The sequence below is a fragment of the Aotus nancymaae genome, unplaced genomic scaffold (genome assembly GCF_030222135.1).
Source record: "Aotus nancymaae isolate 86718 unplaced genomic scaffold, 86718_ANA_hifiasm-v0.15.2.pri h1tg000002l, whole genome shotgun sequence".
NCBI classification, from domain to species: domain Eukaryota; kingdom Metazoa; phylum Chordata; class Mammalia; order Primates; family Aotidae; genus Aotus; species Aotus nancymaae.
Window position 1 is genome coordinate 19,485,189 of NW_026988413.1, and position 24,340 is coordinate 19,509,528.

The 24,340-nt window shown below is 44.8% G+C and overlaps 2 protein-coding genes across 2 annotated transcripts in view; both read left to right on the forward strand.

Moving 5' to 3' along the window:
* Positions 1 to 24,340, forward strand: part of CREB3L2 (cAMP responsive element binding protein 3 like 2) — a 136,333-nt gene that overhangs the window by 103,642 nt on the left and 8,351 nt on the right. Inside the window, exons 5-8 of the mRNA XM_064373111.1 lie at positions 858 to 1,042; positions 3,698 to 3,844; positions 5,685 to 5,743; positions 8,289 to 8,357. Of these exons, the coding sequence (XP_064229181.1) occupies positions 858 to 1,042; positions 3,698 to 3,844; positions 5,685 to 5,743; positions 8,289 to 8,357 (460 nt within the window). The remainder of the gene's footprint in view (positions 1 to 857; positions 1,043 to 3,697; positions 3,845 to 5,684; positions 5,744 to 8,288; positions 8,358 to 24,340) is intronic.
* LOC105724169 (small ribosomal subunit protein uS13-like) lies at positions 21,568 to 22,128 on the forward strand. Its single transcript, XM_012462531.3, has one exon. It carries the CDS (start codon positions 21,607 to 21,609, stop codon positions 21,943 to 21,945), a length of 339 nt encoding a protein of 112 aa, XP_012317954.2. The 5' UTR covers positions 21,568 to 21,606; the 3' UTR covers positions 21,946 to 22,128.

A 24,340-nucleotide genomic window follows, 5' to 3' on the forward strand; every position in this document is an offset into this window, starting at 1 on the left:
GGCACATTTTACAAGGCAGCAGGCAAGAGAGAAAATGAGAACCAAGCAAAAGGGGTTTCCCCTTGTAAAATCATCAGATCTCATGAGGCTTATTCACTACAAGAACAGTATGGGGGAAACCACTCCCATGATTCAGTGATCTCCCATTGGGTCCCTCCCACAACACAAAGGAATTCTGGGAGCTACAATTCAAGATGACTTTTGGGTAGGGACATAGCCAAACCATATCAGGCAGCTATGGGTGAGGTCATTTTTCTTGGGTCAGTTGTGTCTCAGGAGGACCCTTCCCGTACATAGTACCTTAGGTGGTCTCCATCAGAAGAAGGGACAAGGAGGTGAAGCGCTGAAGTTTCCTGTCACCCAGGCTGGAGTGCAGTGGAGCAATCTCGGCTCACTGTAACCTCCACCTCCTGGGTTTAAGCTATTCTCCTGCCTCAGCCTCCCAAATAGCTGGGACTACAAGTGTGCGCACCATGCCTGGCTAATTTTTGTATTTTTAGTAGAGATGGGGTTTCGCCATGTTGGTCAGTCTGGTCACATACTCCTGACCTCAGGTGATGTGCCTGCCTTAGCCTTCCAAAGTGCTGGGATTACAGGTGTGAGCCACCGCACCCAACCCCTGGCTGCACTTTTATTGGTTTCTTATATACACTTTCAGTGTTTCTTTTTGCCATTACAAGCAAATGTGGGTCTATATCCTGTTTCTCTCCTTTTTCATACAAAAGGAGAACTCCCGTATCCACCCTCTGCACCATCTGCTCATGGAGGCTCCTCGTGCTTTAGTTCGCTTTTGCACACGTCAGTTGTGTCCTGGTTTGTGGCTGTGGGATGGATGAGATATGCTTCCTTTTTTTCAGCCCCAGTGGATCACCTGCATTTGCCGCCCACCCCACCAAGCAGTCATGGCAGCGACTCGGAAGGCAGCCTGAGTCCCAACCCATGCCTGCACCCCTTCAGTCTGCCTCAAACCCACAGCCCCTCCAGAGCCGCACCCCGGGCCCCCTCCGCCCTCTCCAGCTCCCCTCTCCTCACGGCTCCTCATGTAAGTATGCATGGGCACTCCCAGACCAAAGGGAACCCTCTCCATTCATTCCCATGGGGCTTTATCCAGAGCAGGCCCACGTAAGGCTGCTTGTTTTTTCCTTTCATCAAGAAGTTTCTGTTTAATGGCGAAAGTCATGATGTGGTCAAGAGTGATGTCAACCTTAAAGAACCTTTTTTTTTTTTTTCATTTGTTTTATTGCATTTTAGGTTTTGGGGTACATGTGAAGAACATGCAAGATCGTTGCATAGGTACACACATGGCAGTGTGATTTGCTGCCTTCCTCCCCTTCACCTGTATCTGGCATTTCTCCCCATGTTCTCTCTCCCCAACTCCCCACCCCCCACTATCCCTCCCCCATTTCCCCTCAACAGACCCCAGTGTGTGATGTTCCCCTCCCTGTGTCCATAGGTGGGTGTTGAACAATAAGAAACTTTTTAAGAACTGTCTGTACCTCTCACCTTACTACCACAATTCTCTTGGTTCTTCACATGCACTCTTCCAGTTTTTATTCGTATGTTTATTTTACAGAAATTTAGACATGAGGAATACAAATTTTGGGTTTTTCTCCTCAAAATTCTATCATAAATATTTGCATTAATTTGATGGTCCTTGTGGCCTATGTCATAGTGAATGCCTTTTATATTTTAAATAAGCAATTTTTGGTGAATTTAAAATTACTCTGAAATTAAATTCTTTGATGCCTAGAGGTCAAAAACAGTTTAAGCCTTTTTTTGTGTATCGTATGGCTCTTAATCCAGAAACTCAGATCAGACATCAAGAGCCATCATCCATCCCTCACATACACGAGGACACCATAATAAAGAAGAATATGTCATTAACTTCTTACTGTTCTAGGGGTGAATTGATTTCTATGAAATTTAAAAAATTAAATCAGCTTTTTTGAATTTACAGTATCACAACAAGCAAATTTAAATGAAATGAGATGTTTAAAAATTCTGTAAGAACTATCCATCCATTAACATAACTTAGAAAATTTGGATTGATTCAGTCCCTGAAAGTTTTAGATCTGTAACCACATTCTTATTTTTCGCCATTACTGAGGACAAGGGAATTCACCTTTCCACTCTTTCTTCACCTTTTCAACTTGAACCTGACTTTACTCCTTGGATGACTAGAATAGTTTGTATCTTATATACCTGTGTGTACTGCTATGATCAGTCCATCCTACATGTTTATGGAGGAACTCTTCCCCGTGTCAGACCATCTTGTGTTTCCCTATTACCTGTTGGCACCAAGCCCTGACACCTTTGCTCATTATCAGGTGCCCAACCCTCCACTGCTTCAAGAACTCCTTACCCACACTAGGCAGAGTGGCATCTTCAGTGACTTTTCAAAATACTGCCTTTTGCTTAGAATGCCCTCCTCTCTCTTATGTAAATCATCCCCTTTCTTTTGGGAGGCCCAATTAGAATCTCATCACCTGCCCTAAACCTTTCCTGATCATATAACTCATAGCAGTGTTCTCTTACTTCAGATTTTTAGTGCACCTTTAGCTGATGTATTAGTCTGTTTACACACTGCTGATAAAGACATACCCGAGACTGGGCAATTTACAAAAGAAAGAGGTTTAATTGGACTACAGTTTCACATAACTGGGAGGCCTCACAATCATGGTGGAAGGCAAGGAGGAGCAAGTCATGTCTTATATGGATGGCAGTAGGCAAAAAGAGAGCTTGTGCAGCGCAGGCTCTTAAAACCATCAGATCTTGTGAGACCCATTCACTATCACAAGAACATCATGGGAAGGACCCACCCCCCGCCCCACTAAGTTCAGTCATCTCCCACTGGGTCTCTCCCACAACACATGGGAATTCTGGGAGCTGTAAGATGAGATTTGAATGGGGACAGAGCCAAGCCATATCAGCTAAGATTACAGTTTAGCATGTAATTACTCTTGTCTTTTCATGGGTATCAGTTTAGTCTCACAGTCTTGATCACAAGCTACTTGAGAGATAGAGTTTGAGTCCTCCATGGCATTTAGTATGGAGCTAAAATGCAATAGGGATTCTGTTTGATTAACTATAAGCATGGCATTCTACTGTGGGTTCCATGAGATGGGATAGTGTTCTTGCCTTCACTGCTGATGGATAATCTAAGACCACTGAAGCCAGAGGCTTCTGTGAAAAGAGCCTGCAGGTGTGTCCCTGGGTGCTGTAGACCTGTAGCTAAAAGTAGAGGAGAGAACTGACTCCTGGTGTGTAGAGAGCACCTTATAAAATTGCATTTTTCAGAAGGAGAACAACAAAACATCCACAAAGCAGGGCTGCAAATGAATCCTTCATCACTCCAAGGCCAGGAAATCTCTAGGGATGTGGGAAATGATTTCTCTACTTTTTCTTTTCATGTTTTAGTGAGTGGGGTGCTTTCTGGGAAATAATGGGTGGAGGCTTCTTTATTCTTTCCCTTGAATTATAATCCCTAGGTTATAACACTCACATGGGATTATCTTCCCCATCTTCCCATGCCCTTCAAAATACCCATCTGTCACCCAAAGCAGACAGGGCATCCTTGTCTCACAGCCTTCTGTAAGACATTGTAACAGATTCTCATCACCCCATTGGGAGGTGATTCTTTAGTGGTCCCAGTTATTTATTTATTTTTTGACCCTTTTCTGCTCCTTGTTCTGCACAGAAACTGCAGGGATCAGGCCCTCTGGTCCTGACAGAGGAGGAGAAGAGGACCCTGATCGCAGAGGGCTATCCCATCCCTACCAAATTGCCCCTGACAAAATCGGAGGAGAAGGCCCTGAAGAAAATTCGGAGGAAGATCAAGAATAAGGTGAGCCTTTCAAATCCAGGCACTTCTGGAGCAGAGAAACAAGCAGAATCGAGTCAGCATGCCCTTCCCTGCCTTCCCAATGGCCAGCACTAACCCCTCCTGCGATGGAGATTAAGGCCCAGCCCTTCCCTTCTCTAGGCCCTGGGAGGACCACCCTCACCACTTACCCCTCTCTTCCTCCAGCCCATCCCATTCCTCCTGAGGCCAGCAGACTCCCAAATCAATGTATACCTCATTGGTACCCATGATGATATAGTCAGGGGTGAGAGGAAGCTATTATAACTTCCCCCTTAGGGAAATTATAATATGATTTAATTTATAAATTAAATGTTATAAAATATTTTATTTATAAATATAAAATAATTTATAAATATAATAAAATGGTTTTATAAAAAATAAAAGGCTGAGATTTAAAAAAAATAAACCTAAATTGCAGGAAAAATGCAATTTAGGTTTATTTTTTAAATCCCAGCCTTTTATTTTACTTTTATTTTTATTTCTATTTTTCCCGAGACTGAGTCTTGCTCTGTCACCCAGACTAGAGTGCAGTGGCACCATCTCGGCTCATTGCAACCTCTCTGTCTCCCAGTTCAAGTGATTCTCCTGCCTCAGCTTCCTGAGTAGCTGGAACTATAGGCATGTGCCACCATGCCCGAATAATTTTTGTATTTTTGGTAAAGACAGGGTTTCACTATGTTGGCCAGGTTGGTCTTGAACTCCTGACCTCATGATCCACCCGCCTTGGCCTCCCAATATGCTAGGATTACAAGCATGAGCCACCATGCCCAGCAATCTCAGCCTTTTAAATTTTGGGTTTATGATATATACAATAGTTTCCTCTAGTAGACCTATGTATATGTATTTTATACATCTTTGTATATAATATAGCATATATATGTGTCATATATATAAAGTACAAATACACTGAGAGTGCTTGGTTAATTTTTTTTTCTTGGTAGGGTTTTGTGATTACAAAACTGCAGTTTGCTGGTCTATATTTGGGCTCAGTAATCTCCTAGCCCTAGGCCCCTCAGTGCTGAGCAGGGCTATTGAAAACCAGGGGCATGGCTGAGGCACAGGCCTATCAGGAGGGAGGGGGCAAAGGGAGAAGGAAGACAGGAGCTTAGTGTCACTCTATCCATGCGTGAACCAGCAGCGAGCTGATGTATGACCAAGCCCAAGCTGTCTTATTTTATAGATGTAGTTCAGGAGGTACAGGAGTTCAACTCATTTATCTGAGACCACAGTGATGGTTTGTGAGCCACATGTTCTGGTCTGGCTCCTCACTCCGTGTCCACTTTTTTTCTTTTTTCTTTTTCTTTTTTTGATACGCAATCTCACTCTGTCACCCAGGCTGGAGTACAGTGGTGTGATTTTGGCCCACTGCAACCTCTGCCTCCCAAGTTCAAGAGATTTTCCTACCTCAGCCTCCCGAGCAGCTGGGACCACAGACACACGCCACCATGCCCGGCTAATTTTTTTGCATTTTTAATGGAGATGGGTTTTCACCATGTTGGCCAGGCTGGTCTGGAACTCCTGACCTCAAGTGATCCGCCCACCTTGGCATCCCAAAGTGTTGGGATTACAGGCCGAAGCCACCGCAGCAGGCTACTCAGTGTCCATTTTACTGGGGGCCTAGTTTGTAGGAAAATAGGTGTGGGTTTGGCAGCTGGAAACCCAGGAGGACAGAATAGGTGACTAGTTGATGAACCAGCAGCTTACACAAATGGCAAGCAGCTTGCAGAAGTGAGCAGGGCTTCGGTGACTTCTGTGTTAACCACCTCCCGTCTTAACTGGCTTACTGGAAATTAATCATGCTCCTCCCACCCCTCTCTCTCAGATTTCTGCCCAGGAGAGTAGGAGAAAGAAGAAAGAATACATGGACAGCCTGGAGAAAAAGTAAGCCTGCTGACAAGCTGTTGTGTTTATGGGGTAGTATGCACAGAGAAATCTGAGTGTGTAGAGAAGCTGGCAGAAGCAGTTAAATTCCTCTTTCAGGCCGCCTTGGAAATCCAGTGGTTTATCAGCTATATTTTGCCTGCCACCTAGTGGTTATTTGGAGGGGACGTCTATAATAAGGAAAAAAGTCAAAGTATCTTAGTAGGCATTTGAATCACACCGTTTCCAGCCAAGGATCTCGAGTCCTCAGAGACTTCCTTTCAAACAAATACCAGTATTAACATTCCTGCGTGTTCCTGGAACTCCTAGGAGGAGGAGCCCTGTTTTAGCTGAAAGGATCAGTGCCACTTCCTCGGCTCCCTCTGGCCACACTCCTTCATGCTCTAGAGAGGGCACACAGGGAAAGAAAATGAAAGAAGTCAAGTTGGCAGCCTTTATTTTCTGGCCACTCTAATTCATGCCCTATGTGAGTGAATTTTTGGAAAAACACTTGAAGGCAATCTTTGTTCTTTTGAAAAGTCTGTAATATCAGGCGGGCTGTTAGAAAAAGGTGAATTTAAAAAGGTGAATTAAGAAAAAGTTTTGTCTTAGCCCTAGAAGTTAGTTCTTCAGTGAACAAACCCAGATCTTTTTAAGATGGGCATGAGGCCCCAAGCCCAGAAATGAACTTCATGTGGATCTGGGGAAAGGAGTGGCTGGTGGTTCTTGGCTGTTTCTAGAAGTTACTATGGAAAGTTTAGTGCTTCTATCACCTGGCTTAAATACTGGTAATACAGCATTAAGTATAGTCAGCTCTCCATATCTGGGGGTTCCGCACCCTCAGATTCAACCAACCATGGGTTGAAAACATTCAGAAAAGAACCTCAATAGTCTGGGTGTGATGGCTCACTCTTGTAATCCCAGTGCTTTGGGAGGCCAAGGTGAGAGGATTGCTTGAGCTCAGGAGTTCAAGACAAGCCTGGGCAACATAGCCAGACCCCATCTCTACAAAAAAATTTAAAAAAATTAGCCAGGCCTGGTGGTGCATGTCTGTGGTCCCAGCTATTCAGGAGGCTGAGAGGGGAGAATCACTTGAGCCCAGGAGGTTGAGGCTGCAGTGAGCTGTGATGGTGCCACTGCACTCTAGCCTTGATGATAGAGTGAGACTCTGTCTCAAGAAACCAAAACCAAAGCAAAACAACTCGATTAAAAAAAAAAAAAACACTACAACAGTAAAAGTTAATACAACTGAAAATACAAGATAACACATATTTACATAGTATTAACACTGGGTTTGGTATTATAAGTAACCTAGAGATGATGCACGTATACTGGAGGATGTGTAAAGGTTATATACAAATACGACACCATTTTCTATCAGGGACTCAAGCATCTGCAGATTTTGGTATCCGTGGGGAGTTCTGGAACGAATCCCCCTGAAAGCCATGGGACAACTGTGGTCCCATGCTGTCCCACCATTTTCTATGGTTATCCAGGGTCAAGATGTTTCTATGAAAATCTCTTTACTGTCTCTTTTGGGCATGCGTGCCCCAGGACCGGGATTCCTTGTCCGGGGTTCTTGTCCTCCCTTTTGCCCCGTCCCTTGCTGTCTCTTCACTTCTTATCAGTCCTGGTAAGACTGCAGCCGGGAGGATCCAGATTACCGTAGAACAGAGGGAGAAGTATGATGGGCGTTGGGCACACTAGGGAGGAGGTGACGGGAAAGAAGGTTGTAACACCCTAAAAGAGGTTCGTATTTTGTACCATCTCCATTCATCTTTCATTATTATTATTCAGGCACTTGTCACTCAGCTCCCTCTTTTTTTTTTTAGAAGGAGTCTCACTCTGTCACCCAGGCTGGAGGGCAGTGGCATGATCTTGGTTCACTGCAATCTTGGCTTCCCGGGTTCAAGCGATTCTCCTGCCTCAGCCTCCCAGGTTGTTGGGATTACAGGCACACACCACCATGGCTGGCTAATTTTTTGTGTTTTAGTTTCACCATGTTGGTCAGGATGATCTCGATCTCCTGACCTCGTGATCTGCCCGCCTCAGCCTCCCAAAATACTGGGATTACAGGTGTGAGCCACCTAGACCAGCACTTTTTTTTTTTTTTTTTTTGAGAAGGAGTCTCCCTCTGTCGCCCAGGCTGGAATGCTGTGGCGTGATCTCGGCTCACTGCAACCTCTGCCTCCCAGGTTCAAGTGATTCTCCTGCCTCAGCCTCCTGAGTAGCTGAGATTCCAGGCATACACCACCATGCCCAGCTAATTTTTGCATTTTTAGTAGAGATGGGGTTTCACCATGTTGGTCTCGAGCTCCTGACATCAAGTGATCTACCCGCCTCAGCCTCCCAAAGCACTACGATTACAGGCATGAGCCACCGCACCCAGCCCCAGCTCCCGCTATTTTTTATTAAGTCTCTTCATCTTTCCATTCTTTCCCACACCTCCATGGAGTAGCAGATCCCCCTCCCCTCCTTTTCCTCATCCCCACCTACCTCCACCCTAGCTCCTGGCTTAGCGTTTGCTCTAGGGATAATAATTTTCTTCTTTCTCCTTCCTTCGTAGAGTGGAATCTTGTTCAACTGAGAACTTGGAACTTCGGAAGAAGGTAGAGGTTCTAGAGAACACGAACAGGCAAGTGTCACTGGAGTGAGAGTCGACAACACTGCCCAAATGGAAGGCAGGGAAGGAAGGGGACAGAATCCAGAACCAGAGATGGCAGAAAAGTGGAGGAGGTCACAGTGGAAGCGCAGTTGTGCTGAGATGCTCAGCATGGCCAAACTCCACCCACCCGCTCCTGCTGCACACACACATGTGCACACGCACACACACGTGCTACTCACGCACACACACACAAACACATATGCACACATATATTCACATCCACAGTACACATCGGTACACACTCTCATATGCACACACGTACACACGTGTACACATACATGCATATTCTTTACTTTTCCTAAATGATATAGGATTGAAGAAGAAGCTGATCATGACAAGGACTATTGCCAGGGGGTTAAAAAAGAGGCTTAGAGGAGAATAAGGTCAACAAGTCTGATTCTCCTGAAAATGACATAAAAACTTAGAGGTAAACAAGAAGGCACTGGCCATTTCATTGTAATCCAATTTTAGTAACAAATGATACTTATTGGTTTTTAAAAAAGAGAAAATTATTGTTTTTAAATTAGTTTTTTAAAATTAATTAATTTATTAATTGCATTTCAAACCCATTTAAACTAATAATTGCACCAAGTTGATAAATTCCTCCAGCACTTGCTGTGCCAAGCACTATTTTAAGCACTTTACAGCTATGAACTCATTTAAACCTATGAGGTGGCATTATTATTATTCTCATTATATGGAGGCGGTAACCGAGGTCCAAGGTCACACAGTAAATGCAAAAGCTGCATTTGAACCCAAGCAGTCTGGCTCTGGAGTCTTTATATGGGAGGAGTATATGGAGATTTATGCCTGGGTCATATGCAAGAGAAAGGGGTGAAGGTGAGGTTAAGAAACTGGCTTTTGGGGAGTTTCATCCAGAATGTATGTGTTCCTGTGCTCACACAATGCGTACCTGTGCTGTGACAATGATCTCTTAGTCAGAGAATCCTGTCCCCCTGAGTGTTAGAGAGCCAACAAATTCAGCAGAGAAAAATGGACTCACTGGGTAGACAAAAATTTAATCAGATTAAGGGTCAGCGTTAATGCCCAATAACAATTGTGCGAATATTAAGGGATCAGTTTAAATCTCTTTGCATGTTATTTGATAGTAACAAATGAATTTAATTCCCATTTCCTGATTCTTCATGGTTTGTTGCTCAAAAAGCCGGCTAATACACACATAAGCTAAAACTACCGTCAGTGGGATGCCACTGAAATTTCCTCCGCTTTTCTGGGATCCTGTGCTCAGTTAGCACTCAGGAACAGTTCACTACAAGTGCTCTGTAAGACAGACCGCCCAAAGGAAGGAAGCGCCACCGGCCTAGCGTGGCATTCCCTTGGTCTCGTGAGGCAAGGGAGCTGGTTTCGCTGCTCGCCTTTGGCCATTAGTCTCCTGCAGCTTCCTCTTTTTTTTAATCTCCGCTTTCACTCCCCTGCGGGGATTGCCTGAGGTCGCTCTGGTTCTCTGGATCCTGCTCCTCCAGCCAGCATCTGTATCCTTGTCTTTAGCATCCTGAGCAGATAGGCGTTCCCGCACCCATCCTGGCACCTGCTCCCGCAGAAGCCCCATGTTCATGGGTGGGTGGGGCACATCCTGGCCAGGAACTGGTGAAAAAGGGAAGAGCAATCTGTCAGAGAGCATCTTGGAGTTTGTGTTCAGTTTCGTCCTCTACAGGCTCAGTGTCAGGCCTTCCCTTGGCCATATGGGGGCAGCAGAGGCACAGCAGGGATGTGTTGGGGAGAAGTGAGTGTGGGTGAGGGAGAAGGACCTACTGGCCACCTTGCCTGGGAAGAGGCTCCCCTCCCCTCCCCTCCCCTCCCCTCCCCTCCCCTCCCCTCCCCTCTCCTGGTAGACTGTGCTGATTGTTTGATCCTTTCCCTTCCTTTCCTTTCTTTTCCTTTTCTCTTTCCTTTTCTTTCCTTCTATCCCTCCTTCCTTCCTTTCTTTTCTCTTTTTTCTTTATTTTCCTTCCCTCCCTTCCTTCCTTTTCTTTTCTTTTCTCTTCCCTTCTTTTCCTTCTCTTTCCGTCCCTCCCTTGCTCCCTCCCTCCCTCCCTCCCTTCCTTCCTCCTTCCCTCTTTCCCTCCCTCCTTCCACATTTTTATTTTTGTTTGCTTGTCTGAATCAGATATCCAAATAAGGTCCATGTGTTCAAACTGTCTGATATGTCCATTGCATACCTCTTTGTCTGTAAGTTCTCTTGCATGCCTCTGCTTGTTATTTAGTAAAGACCGAGTCAGTTGTCCTATAGAGCCTTCCGTGGTCTCGGTGTACTTATGATATCCTTGTGGTGTGCTTGGCACAGTCCTACGCCCACTGCAGACTCTACTTGGTTTGGTTTCGGTTTTTGGTAAGAAGTCTTCATAGTTTCCACTACATGCTTCCCTCAGAAGGAACGTAAAAGTCGGTTATTTGGTTCTCAACAATTTACAGTTATTGCTAGAGAGATCAGTACATTAGAGGTTTGAAAGTAGCTTTATAGAATTCAGTCATTTCTCCTCCAGTTATTAGCAGAATATTTTTCTAAAGCGAGACTGTTCATCGTTAATGAACATGGTGCGCAGGTAACTCCAGGAGATGCTGATTTCATTGTGTTTGGGTTTCTACCAGCAGAGGGATTGCTGGGTCATATGGTAGCTCCATTTTTAGTGTTTTGAGGAACCTCCACACTGTTTTTCATAATGGTTTTATTAACTTACATTCCCACCAACAGTGCGAAAGGGTTCCCTTTTCTCCGCACCCTTGCCAACCCTTGTCACATCTTGTCTTTTTTATAATGATTGTGCTAACAGATGTGATATCATGTAGGGTTTTGATATGCATTTCTCTGATGACTAGCGGCAGCGAGCACCTTTTCATATACCAGTTGGCCATTTTTATGTCTTCTTTCGAGAAGTGTCTATTCAGGTTCTTTGCCCATTTTTAAAAATTGGGTTTTTAAATTTTGCAATTGAGTTGCATAAGCTCCTTATATATTTTGAATATTAACCCCTCATGGTTTATATGGTTTGCAGACATTTTCTCCCAGTCCCTGGGCTGCCTTTTCATTTTGTTCATTGTTTTTGTCATTGTGCAGAAGCTTTTTAGTTTGATATAGTTCTACTTGTTTATCATATGTTTCAGGCTTAAGGAAGATACACACATAATATGTGCTCCTTGTAAAAATAATTAAAAAAAAACAAAAACTAGAATCCTTTCATTCAGAGGTGTCTTTATGTTTTGGAATATTTTACGTGCATGTATTTATATTGTGCATACTTCTTGTTAAAAACTGTTTCCACATAACCAAACACACTGGACATATTCTTATACATTTTTACCGGATCTTTGACTCACCATTAAAAATAATCTACCTTGGCCGGGCAGTGGCTCATGCCTGTAATTCCCACACTTTGGGAGGCCGAGGTGGGTGGATCACCTGAGGTCAGGAGTTCGAGACCAGCCTGACCAACATGGTGAAACCCTGTCTCTACTAAAAATACAAAAAATTAGCCAGGCATGGTGGCTGCTGCCTGTAATCCCAGCTACTCAAGAGGTTGAGGCAGGAGAATCACTTGAATCTGGGAGGTGGAGGTTGCAGTGAGCCGAGATCGTGCCATTGCACTCCAGCCTGGGCCATAGAGTGAGCCTCCATCTCAAATAATAATACTAATCTAGCTCATGCTATTAGGATCTGAGTCTTCCCTTGCCAGGGTGCTATTACTGAATGTGACCAGGGCTAGCCTAGCCACCTGTTAAAGCAGGGAAAGTTTGTTTGTTTGTTTATGTATTTCGTTGTCAGTGTTATTGAGGTATAATTGACAAAATTCCATATTTTTACAGTATACAGTGTAACGATTTGCTATATGTGTGTGAAATGATGATCACAGTCAGGCTAATTAACACATCTGTCACTTCACATAGTTACTTGTTTTCTTTTTCTTTTTGATGCACATACTTAAGAGCTCCCCTCTTACCACATTTCAAGTGTATCATATGGCATTTTTAATTATAGTCACTATGCTGTAAGTAGATCCTCAGAATGTATTTACCTTATAACTGAAAGTTTGTTCTCTTTGACCAATTCCCCCGCTCCCAGCCCCTGGTGACCACCTTTCTATTCTCTTGTTTCTATGAGTTTGAATTACTTTTTTTTTTTTTAGATGTAACTGATATCATACAGTATTTGTCTCTGTCTGGCTTATTTTACTTGCAAAGCAGGGCAAGTTTGTTGATGTTCCTCCCTCCTTGGCTTCCTTCCCTTGACTCTCAGGAGCCCAGTGGCTCCTTCCATTTCTTCCACCTCTCCTCGTGGACTACACGTTTATGGTAGTAATGGCTGGCAATGGATTCATCCGTGATCTTCCCACAGATAATTGTAGCAGGGACTTCCTAAGGTCATAGTATTTAAGACCAGTAGCTTTTAATGTATTTTGGCTTGAGAGGGAAAGAAATAAAAGCAGGGCTGCTGCCGCTGAAACAGGGGAAATGGACCTGGAGTTCCTCTGACTGCTCTTCCCCCTTTCCCTCTGTCTCCTGCCAAGGCCTCGGTGGTACTCAGAGAACACCACACTAACCAAAATGAGTATGACGTAAGCATTGGCAGTGTCCTGTTCTAGAGCCAGCCATGGGGAACTGGTGATTGGGGTGCTGGTCAAGGGAAGACTTTGAGGCCCTTTACTCCCATCACCCCGTGCAGGTGACCAGTGTTTGAGCTGTGTGCAGGGCTGGGGGGCTGAGGAATGCATACCTGTGTGTGTTCCTGTTGATGCTTCTCATATTATCATCCTTCAGAGGCCATTGGACAGAGTAGAACAACTTTGGCTGGGTGTGGTGGCTCACGCCTGTAATCCCAGCACTTCGGGAGGCTGAGGTGGGTGGATCACGAGGTCAAGAGATCGAGACTGTCCTGGCCAACATGGTGAAACCCCATCTCTACTAAAAATACAAAAATTACCTGGGCAGGGTGGCATGTGCCTGTAGTCCCAGCTACTCGGGAGGCTGAGGCAGGAGAATCACTTGAAGTAGGAGGCAGAGTTTGCAGTGAGCCGAGATTGCACCACTGCACTCCAGCCTGGTGACAGAGTGAGACTCTGTCTCAAAAACAAAAACAAAACTACAAAAAACAACAGAAGTAGAACAATTTTGATAAGTGAACAGGATCCTGGGTCACCAGACATGGGGGGTGCAGAGGCCTTGGGGGTCATTGTTTCATATGACATGGCATGGCAAAGAAGGTGAGTAGCTGTTTCATCATTGACCAAATGAAACAAAATGATACCTCTTTACTTTTTTTTTTTTTTGAGACGGAGTTTTGCTCTTATTACCCAGGCTGGTGTGCAATGGCGTGATCTCGGCTCACCGCAACCTCCGCCTCCTGGGTTCAAGGCAATTCTCCTGCCTCAGCCTCCTGAGTAGCTGGGATTACAGGCACGTGCCACCATGCCCAGCTAATTTTTTGTATTAGTAGAGACGGGGTTTCACCATGTTGACCAGGATGTTCTCGATCTCTTGACCTCGTGATCCACCCGCCTCGGCCTCCCAAAGTGCTGGGATTACAGGCTTGAGCCACGGCGCCCAGCCACCTCTTTACTTTTTACCACCCCTAAACAATACCCCACAGGAGACTTTCCCATTTATCCAGATGGAAATGTGTGCTCAGATTATGAGCCAATCCTGGTTTTTTTTTTGTACTGGACTCAGCAGCAGCCACCTAGCCTGTTACTGATTTCTAGGTGAAAAGACCTTTTATCTGAGCTATGGAAACTTGAAGAGGACAGGGCCAGGAGGGAAGATGAGGAAGTCCTCTTCATCTTCCTTCAGCTTTTCTCTGGGAGCCTCTCAGAACAGAGCTGAAGTCGTGTGAAAGCACCCTCACACTTCCTTTGCTGAGGTGATCCGCTAATTGCATGCTATCAGGAAACGTGTAAGATGGGAGTGAGATGGTTTCCCAGGAGGCCCTTCTTCCTGTGCTCCATCAAGAATTAGATTTTCACTTTCCAGTGTTTGGGCAGTGCCCGCGTGTGGCTGCTGGAGAATTCTTCCAGCTTACCTAGGCGAATGCATCTCTATAAGCTATAAGCTCTCTGGATGGCCCCACCCTGGTCTCATCCCTGAGAAATCTTGTCATTTTTTTCCCCACTGGTATAGTTTTCTTCTGCACGAGTAATGTGCATACACTGCCCGGCCCTGAGTTTGAGGTGTTTTTGTCTCAGTTTGCTCCATTTATTCCTTATTTTGTTCTCAGGCTTCTTTGGGGCTGTGAGCTACAGCCTCTCTCCTTGAGCATGGATTTGTAGCATTATAGGGGCTTAGACTTGAAATACACCTTAGATATCATTGTATTGAACTGCTCATTACTTCATTTTACAGAAGGAGAAACTGAGGCCCAGTGGGGTTAAAGTTCAGCTTAACGTTTAGAGGTAGAATGGGGATGAGAACTCAGTCACTTAACTTTTGAACTCGCTCTTACTTTGGTTTCTCTTCCTGCTGTGCCTCTTGCTCCTTCAAGGACCTTGCCCCAGCAAGAGCCAACTTTAGACCCAGACACATGGGCCCTTGATTTGGGCCCATTGTTTTAGAGGGCCCTGTGCTGGCTCTCCTTAGCCATGTCCCCCTCCACAGGATGCGTAGTTGGCAGGGCCAAGGGGATGCGTCCATCCGGAGCTCTCACCCTAGCCCTCTAGAACTTACCCTGGTACCTGGGATCCTGGAATTCCCTGTCCAAAGGCCTTAGCTCATTTCCAGGGCCTATGTGGACTTCTACCCCAAATCTGTTCTCTGAAGGGCAAACCTGGTGATCAGCAGGCACCCCTGAAGGCAATGGGGTAGACAGAGACAGCTCTTTGTGAGAGCTTCATCTGGAGTTTGAACCAGGGCTGGTGTGTGCATGACATCCTTCACAATATATCAGGTCTGGGATTCAATTTAGGCTTATTTATAGAAGACATGAGATTCCTGGGTCAGAGACAAAGGACTTTATTACTCAGCAGGCAGTGTGAGCAGCAGCATATATGTATCAGTTCTCCTTGCCCCCAGGTGCCAGGACAGATTCAGGATGCTGTGCTCTCAGTGGGGATTATGTCACAGCTAAGGAACCCTGAGCTTGGAGAATCCACTGCTTTTATAGCAAGCAATCAATAAGCCTGCTTCTTGCCCAGAGAGAGACATTACTTCATCTGTCCAGGTTCTCAGCTTCATAACAACCTTGAGAAGCGGCCCATCATAAAAGAGCAGCGAGAGCCTTTCCATCTTGGCATCCCCAGCAGAATGTGTAGAACACAAGAAGACCCAAGAGACTGTCTCTCTCCAATGGTGTGGATCAGGCTGAGGCCTGGGGTAATTCTGCTTCTACTACCACATTTGGCAAGCAGCCCTGGGAAGTCCAAGAATTCTAGTTCAAACCTGGCCACAGAGGGATCCGGAAGGAGTGGGTGTTGCCTTGCTTGGCTTGGAGTAAGACAAGGAGGAACCTTAAGATGTGTGACATGTGGGCTTCGTTTTTCTTTTTTTTTTGAGACAAAGTCTCGCCCAGGCTGGAGTGCAGTGGCGCCATCTGGGCTCACTGCAACCTCCACCTCCTGGGTTCAAGCGATTCTCCTGCCTCAGCCTCCGAGTAGCTTGGATTACAGGTGCACACCACCATGCCCAGCTAATTTTTTGTATCTTTAGTAGAGACAGGGTGTCACCATGTCAGCCAGGCTGGTCTTGAACTGCTGACCTCATGATCCACCAGCCTCAGTCTCCCAAAGTGCTGGGGTTACAGGTGTGAGCCACTGCACCTGGCCATGTGGGCTTCATTTGTACACTTTCCCCAGACCTCCCAGAAGTAAGGGACATGCTTACTTGACATCTATATTGTTACCAGAAGTACGAATTCCTTAATCTTTCTCTTTGACCTTCCTCTCAGCTATAGCCTTCCTCTCTAACTCTACTCTTCTTGTTCTTGAAAATCTCTATATGATTCCTGTGAAAGGTCTTTCCAGCCAAGTCTTCTGGGCTTTAACTGGATTCTGGCTCTCCTGGTCTGTTTGTTTAACCCACACAGCTGTGTCTGTTTGCACTCATTTTGTGTATTTGTTCCCTACGCAATATTATGGTTTTCTGTGTGTGGGTTCATCTCTTCTCTCTTAGACTGACAATAACTGGCTGAACCCACCCCCAGCTGCACACAGAGAAGCGATATGAGGACTGATAAGTGACCCACGTTACTCTACTGTACCCTTTTACTTTGGTTTAATTCACTTTTCGTTTCTCCACTATCTCTAACTTCTGCTTGTGCGAAGAGTGTGAATGTTCTTTTCACGTGAAAGTGTTTCAAACTTCAAAGGATTATTGGGTACTAAACTAAGTTCCCCAGAGAGACTAGAAGGCATTTTAGTGTAATTCAGTGTAAAGTTCAAAATTCCACAGCCCCAGTTTTTGTTCCTTGGCCAAGTTTTGTTCCTGGACCAGTAGGTAATACAGCATTTCAGAAATGCCCTCTGGCTTCTGCAAAATAAAGAAGCCTCTTGTAGACTAGCAATTAGGAAGAAGAAGGAGAAAATTCATATGCTTTTTTTTTTTTTTTTCATTTAGGCCACAGCCCCATGAACAACCTCCAAAGCTTAAGTAAAAGGCCATAAACAGGAGTTTGAGCTGATACGGTTATCTTTTGTGTATGACATACTTAGTGTTTAAATGTGTTTGAGAACATTCATGATTTTCCTTAAATATCCTTATGAAATGTGTAGAACTTGTAATTATTGACATTGTATCCCACCACCTCCCCTGCCCTTCACCTCAGGACTTTCAGGTAGAAGTTTCAGCTGTAGGATACCCCTCCTCACCTCAGAACCTCCCAGGCACTAACTCTAGATGACTCAGGTGGGCCGGGAAGGGATTCAGGTGGGATTTTGCCTGAGAAGGACGTGGATGCTCATCTCTTCCGTCATGAGGTCACCTGATCTTCACTTGAGTTTTGTTCTTCTGACATGGAATCTCGCTCTGTCACCTAGGCTGGAGTGCCGTGGCATGATCTTGGCTCACTGCAACCTCCACCTTCCAGGTTCAAGTGATTCTTGTGCCTCAGCCTCCCAGGTAGCTGGGACTACAGGCACATGCCAGCACATCTGGCTAATATTTGTATTTTAGTAGAGACAGGGTTTTGCCATGTTGGCCAGGCTGGTCTTGAACTCCTGACCTCAAGTGATCTGCTCACCTCAGGCTCCCAAAGTGCTGGGATTACAGGCATGAGCCACTGTGCCTGGCCAAGTTTTGTGGTTTGTGTGTGTGTGTCTCTGTGTGTGTGTGTGTGTGCACGCATGTGTGCATGCGTGTGAACTAGATAAGTGACACTCAGGCTTTTTTGATTGTACAATTATTTTCCATTTTATGCAGTATAAATGGCACACCAGACATGTCACATGAGCATGTACGTATACATCATTCACCTAACTACTATGAATGCCTCACAAATCGATAGTTCTTTACTGCAAACAATGCCCTCAATATCGTGTTTTCTATTTGATTCCATTTCATTAAAAACATACACCAGTCACAACCCAATTGATTTCACAAACCCATTAATGGTTTATGGTTTGAAATTTGGAAATTACTGCTCTAGGTACTTCACTAAGGCTGTGAAAAAATTCCTTCATCTCTCAAGGTGGCTGATTTACCCAAGGAATAGTTCACACACACACATATGTGTACATACCCATATATGCACCTGCACATACCATATCACAGAGAGTTCCATTTCTAAAAATTGTTACAAGATTTGATGAAAGGATGTCTACACAGAGGGCCTAACTTGAAGCTCTCAACACAGCAAGTAATTGGGAAGCACCACTTTTTTTTTTTCTGGTCCTGGTTTCTGACTCCAGTGGGAAACTGTTCTGAATGTGCAAAGTCTAACATTCAATAACCGTATGACTGTTCTCATTCTTTCTTTCATAAATAAGGAAACACACACAAAAAGCAAAATTAAGCCAAATACAAAGAAAACATGAGACAGTTGACGCATTTCCCAGTTATTGTAAGATTGTGTCTCCCCCTCTTGGATGCTTCTGAATGTTTTGCCCAATTTCCTTTGATGTGCCTCCCAAGATACAGGGTGATGGTTTATTTTGGGCAAGGCTGGCAGCTGCTTTCAACTGCTCTTTTGCAAGGAACTGCATGAGGATAGCCACTGAGTTTATTTTTACATCTCACCACAGGACAAAATCCGCATTTTCAATCAAGTGTTGGACACTCCAATTTAACAAGTTGTGAAAAATCTGTTGGCCCAGATAAACGTCTGCTAAGAGTATTCCTTTCTCTAAATTAAGATCTTGTTCCCGGAAGCGCAATAATTCATTAAAGCCATAATTAACCAGGATCACTGATGATTTAAAATACAATAATAAAGAGGAAGTTTATGCCGCGCTTTGAAGGCACCATTGGATCTGTCCTGTGGTTGACTTTTTATAGCTGTAGATTAAAAATAACTTTTCCATTTCATCTGCTGGTTGCCTTTTCTCCACCCAGCCCTTCATGCAAGTAGGGTGGGGGCTGTCATCCAGGCTCCCACTGCTGCAGGCAGTAACATCTGTCTCAGTGACATCAGAGAAAGTGCCACATCATCTCAAACCAACATACCAGTTACGAGGTCACAGGCTTTCCCATGAAAGGGGCTGGCCTCATCTGTCATCAGTGAAAAGAGACAGCAAGCACTCTTCAAAGATGTATTTGCTTCAGGAAACCCAGAGGTACCCTGGGACGGGATATTCTCTTGTTACTCCGTTAGCTGAAGTGGTCAAGGGAATTCATCTGAGTAGCTGCGTAAGCTCAGAACCTGACTTGATTAAAGGCACATAGCAGTCAGCCTCTGATTGAAACTCAGGTGTCTCTGCCTTTAGAGCCAGTCCTCCTGTTCTGATATATATGCATCAGCTTAGCAATTCTAAAGCCATCTCATTCGCTTTTTTGGTGTTTGACAGAGGGACAGGTTTTATATTTTCCATTTTTCTAAATAAAGCCCAGCCTTGGCTTCCTGTCACCTTAACTAGGCAAGGAGTACCCTTGATTGTTTTATCTATTATCTGCATTTTGTCTTTGGTGTACCCAGAGAAAATGCCACACAATATTTATTGCCCTGATGTTTTTATTTGTGTCATTGTTACTGAAATTTTGTTAGTATGCATCTGCTTGCTATTGGAATGGGTTTTATCGTGGCTCTTCCATCTGTGGCTTCGTCTCTTTTAATAGTAATATTTTCATATTTTGGCTGGGCACGGTGGCTCACACCTATAATCCCAGCACTTTGGGAGGCTGAAGCAGGTGGATCAGCTGAGGTCGGGAGTTCGAGACCAGCCTGACCAACATGGAGAAACCCTGTCTCTACTAAAAAGACAAAATTAGTCTGGGCATGGTGGCACATACCTGTGTAATCCCAGCTACTCGGGTGACTGAGGCAGGAGAATCACTTGAACCCGAGAGGTGGAAGTTGCAGTGAGCCAAGATCCTGCCATTGCACTCCAGCCTGGGCAACAAGAGCAAAACTCCATCTCAAAAAAAAAAGTAATATTTTCTTATTTAATGGTAAACATATCTCTCAGTTGGGCTGGTGTCAATATAATATTAACATCAGTGGAGTTAAGAAAAAAACGACTTAACTAAGATATCCTTTATTATTAATTTTAGTGGGTTATTGATTAGGACACCATGCTGTGCCACGTTGGAATGTACAGAAGCTATGGGGCAGATGGGTTTTGGTTTACATCTCAGATCTCCTACCTATTAGTTACGTGACTTTAAGATGATTGCTTAGTATTTTAGTGTATGTAGTTCCTGGAACTCAAGTAGCAGGCATTCAATACTCTATCATTGTTCATTTTCTTTTTTTATGATGAAAGAAGTGTTTCTGTTGTATGAACGTGCATGGATTTCCCAAACTGTATTGGATCGTAGAATTCTAGATTTGGAGGATGACTGAGCGAATTCACTTCCCCCTGGAGAAAGGCCTCTGTGTGCTGATGGCTGAGGCCTTGCTTATGTTGTCATTTTCACCATCAGCTCCGTTTACTTTCTCCGGCGCCAGTAGGAGGAGCAATGGCAAACAGCACATTATTAGTCACTGTTGCGCTTGCCACCAACATTTCCAACTAAAAATATGTATTTTAAACTACATGTTTGCTCATCTTAAAGAGTTAGATTATAAACTGTTAGAAATCAGGGACTATTAAACAACCATTTTCATTTGCAGTGGATTCAGAATATAATCGTCTTGAGTTTGGAAAGGATGTGTCCGTGAATGCCAAGCGAAATGCTGTGCAGTTAGGAAACACGAAGCCTTCCCTGCCTTCTCCAGCCATTCTTAAATGGTCCTTCTTCTAAAGCTGTAGCACTTTACACCTGCAACTGGGGAAAGTGGGATTCCAGTTTGAGCCTAAGATACGCTGTCAGTGGGCTTGAGGTATATCTGGCCTGCTGAGAGTCTGTTTTCAGGAGGCATTGGGGAGCCTCCTAGGAGACGATTCATCCTAGGGAAGGGGGCACCGGGCCCAGAGATCTCAACCAGAAATGGGAAGGGAGGACTGATTCCAAGTATTGTGTGGAATTTTTTTAAAGCTATTCATGCTCTAAGGACCAGGCAAAGGGTAGGGGATGGGCAGGGAGGAAGTATGGGCTGGCTGCAGGTCAATAGGGATTATGGGGAAAAAAATGGAAGTGGTAATTTCCCTTTCAAAACAGCGGAAGACTTTGGAGCAAAAGTAACATGCTTTAGTACCAGCTGGAAAGGTACTGTCTGACTGAAGCCTGGGTGGAGAAATGTTACCCACCCATGCCCAGAGCATAGTGAAACTTCAGCACCTTGAGGCCACCAGCTTACAGGCAGCAGGAGTGCCCAGTGGAAAACTGAGGTGCCCAGCAAACGTGGCTCATGCCTGTCATTCCAGCGCTTTGGGAGGCAGAGGTGAGAGAATTGTTTGAGCTCAGAAGTTCCAGACCAGCTGGGCAACAAAGTGAGAGACTCTGTCTCTAAAAAATTTAAAAACCTTAGCTAGGCATGATGACTCACACCTGTATTCCCAGCTACTCAGGAGGCTGAGGCAAGAGGATTGATCGAGCCCAAGAGGTTGAGGCTGTAGTGAGCTGTGATTGCACCACTGCACCCTAGCCTGTGCGACAGAGCAAGACTTTATCTCCAAAAAAAGTAAAAGAAAAGAAAATGGGCTCTTCCACAGGAGGCTTACACGCCGCCGCTCGCGCTGCCGCCATGTCTCTAGTGATCCCTGAAAAGTTCCAGCATATTTTGCGAGTACTCAACACCAACATCGATGGGCGGCGGAAAATAGCCTTTGCCATCACTGCCATTAAGGGTGTGGGCCGAAGATATGCTCATGTGGTGTTGAGGAAAGCAGACATTGACCTCACCAAGAGGGCAGGAGAACTCACTGAGGATGAGGTGGAACGTGTGATCACCATTATGCAGAATCCACGCCAATATAAGATCCCAGACTGGTTCTTGAACAGACAGAAGGATGTAAAGGATGGAAAATATAGCCAGGTCCTAGCCAATGGTCTGGACAACAAGCTCCGTGAAGACCTGGAGTGACTGAAGAAGATTCGGGCCCATAGAGGGCTTCGCCACTTCTGGGGCCTTCGTGTCCGAGGCCAGCACACCAAGACCACTGGCCGCCGTGGCCGCACCATGGGTGTATCCAAGAAGAAATAAGTCTGTAGGCCTTGTCTGTTAATAAATACTTTATATACCGAAAAAAAAAAAAAAAAAAGGAAATGGTACCTGAAATACATTTAAATACAAACCAGGTCTAAACTACATGCAATCATATATAACCAGAAACAAACAAAAATGTACAATTAAGTACAAAAAAGATCTTCACATTAAATAGAACTTAAATTAGTGATATTAACTAATGGAATGAATGATTTCGTGTTGCTTAAATTAAAATCACTATACCTGGGAAAAATGTCATGTAGATGGAATCGCATAGGAGTTTTTTGTTTGTTTGTTTGAGATGGAGTCTCGCACCGTCTCCTGGGCTGGAGTGCAATGGCATGATCTCAGTTTGCTGCAACCTCTGCCTCTCAGGTTCAAGCGATTCTCCTGCCTCCACCTCCCAAGTAGCTGGGGAATTACTGGCGCCTGCCACCACGCCCAGCTAATTTTTTGTATTTTCAGTAGAGATGGGGTTTCAGTATGTTGGCCAGGCTGGTCTCAAACTCCTGACCTCATGATCCACCCGCCTCGGCCTCCTAAAGTGCTAGGATTACAGGTGTGAGCCACCATACCTGGCCCGCAAAGGAATTTTGAGTTCAGAAAGCTTCTACTCCGTGTGCTGAGGGCTGCTCCAATTCACCCACCACTCCTAGCCGTTTAAACTCCTGAAAGCAAAACCATTCTTGTGTCCAACCTGTCCTTAATTTGCTTAAATTGGGAAAACTTTTTTCATTAGTACTAGCTGGGGGCGAAGTTGCAAGCCAAGGAAAAATCTGCTTGTCCTTCTAGCACCTGAACACTATTCAGGGGGTACACTGTGATGAGAAGCAAGTAATCTGTGAAAGCCCAGAATGTTCTGTGAACAAATGATTTGATGATGTTTTCTAATGAATTTATGTGGCTGTCTAGCATTGTTACATCACAGCATGCATTTTCTGAAAATCCTTGAGACCCAAGAGAAAGCATCTGCTCATAAAATCTTTCTACTTGGCCATGTGCACTGGCTTTGAGGATGGAGGATGGGGGTAAGGAGGAGCTTCAACTCTTTACCCACTCACACGAAGCTCATTCCGGGTGCTCTAACTCAGGAGGGTGTGTTGTTGGATCTTTTTCCATGCCTTGCAGTGTTCAGAATTTGCAAAGAATTTTACCATCTGCTCTTTCTGTGTGCTGATGTCACACAGAGCAGAGTGTATAAGACTGTTCTTATCCCTCAAACTTTGCCTTTTAAGGAGAGGCACAGTTGTCCAATTTTAGGGATAAAGCAACTCCTTTTTTTTGGCTCTTGCTCTCTTGTGTTTTTCCTGGAGAAAGGCTAGAGTCGGTTTCAAAGGATGGTTTTGAAGATCCCTGGCTCTGGGCATGAGGGTCCAGTTGAGCAGGAATCTTTGTTCTTTCATATGTTGGCTTCGTTTCTGACTCTGGAGGTGCTGTGAGCCTTTAAACTATAGGCTTGAGCTGAAGGTGGCTGTTTGCCTGTCTGCCCTAAACAGAGCCGTTCTTGTTTTTCCTCTCCTCTCTCTCTCTTCCAACCTGCCTCTGAATGCCTGTTGCTCCGTGTTGCCATTTCCAATCGCAGCCCCCACCTCTGGCCACTCCTGCTGTTCTCATCTCTTGGTTAAATGAGTTCTTCTTTTAATCAACATTTTCTGAGTCTGTTCAGGTTGCTATAACAAAATGTCATAAACGAGGTCATCTAATAAACAACAGAAATTGATTTCTGACAATTCTGGAGGCTGGGAAGACCAGGACAGTAGTGTTGGGAGATTCAGTATCGGGAGAGGGTCTGCTTTCTGGTTCCTAGAAGGCGCCTTCTTCCTGTGTCCTCTAGTCTTTTCAGCTCCTTATAAGGGCACAAATCAATGAGCACTCCATTGGTGACTTAATCATCTCCCAAAGGTGCCACATCCTAATACCATCACATAGGGGACTGGGTTTCAGCATAGGAATTTAGGGGAGACACAGACATTTAGACTTTTGCCACTATTTGATCAGAGTGTTCCTTTTTCTTTGTTCTCAATCACTGACAAGCCATAACCTGCAGGGGTAATGTGGAGGCAGTTACCTCTCTCAGGGCAGTGCAAGGACAGGACCTTCGAGTGTGTGAAGGCTGATTCTGAGCCCCAGTGAGCTCTGTGTCAACAGTGCTAGAAGGTACTGATGTTGGTATCTTCTTCCAGAGGAAACTGTCCCTTGGGCCTCTGCTGAAATGTAGGTACAAAGGCACGGCGACCTTCCTGGGTCACAGGGGGACATCAAAAAGCATCTC

Bases quoted from the DNA above. Each gene is read 5' to 3' on its own strand.
- LOC105724169 (XM_012462531.3), top strand. From the start codon at position 21,607: ATGTCTCTAGTGATCCCTGAAAAGTTCCAGCATATTTTGCGAGTACTC.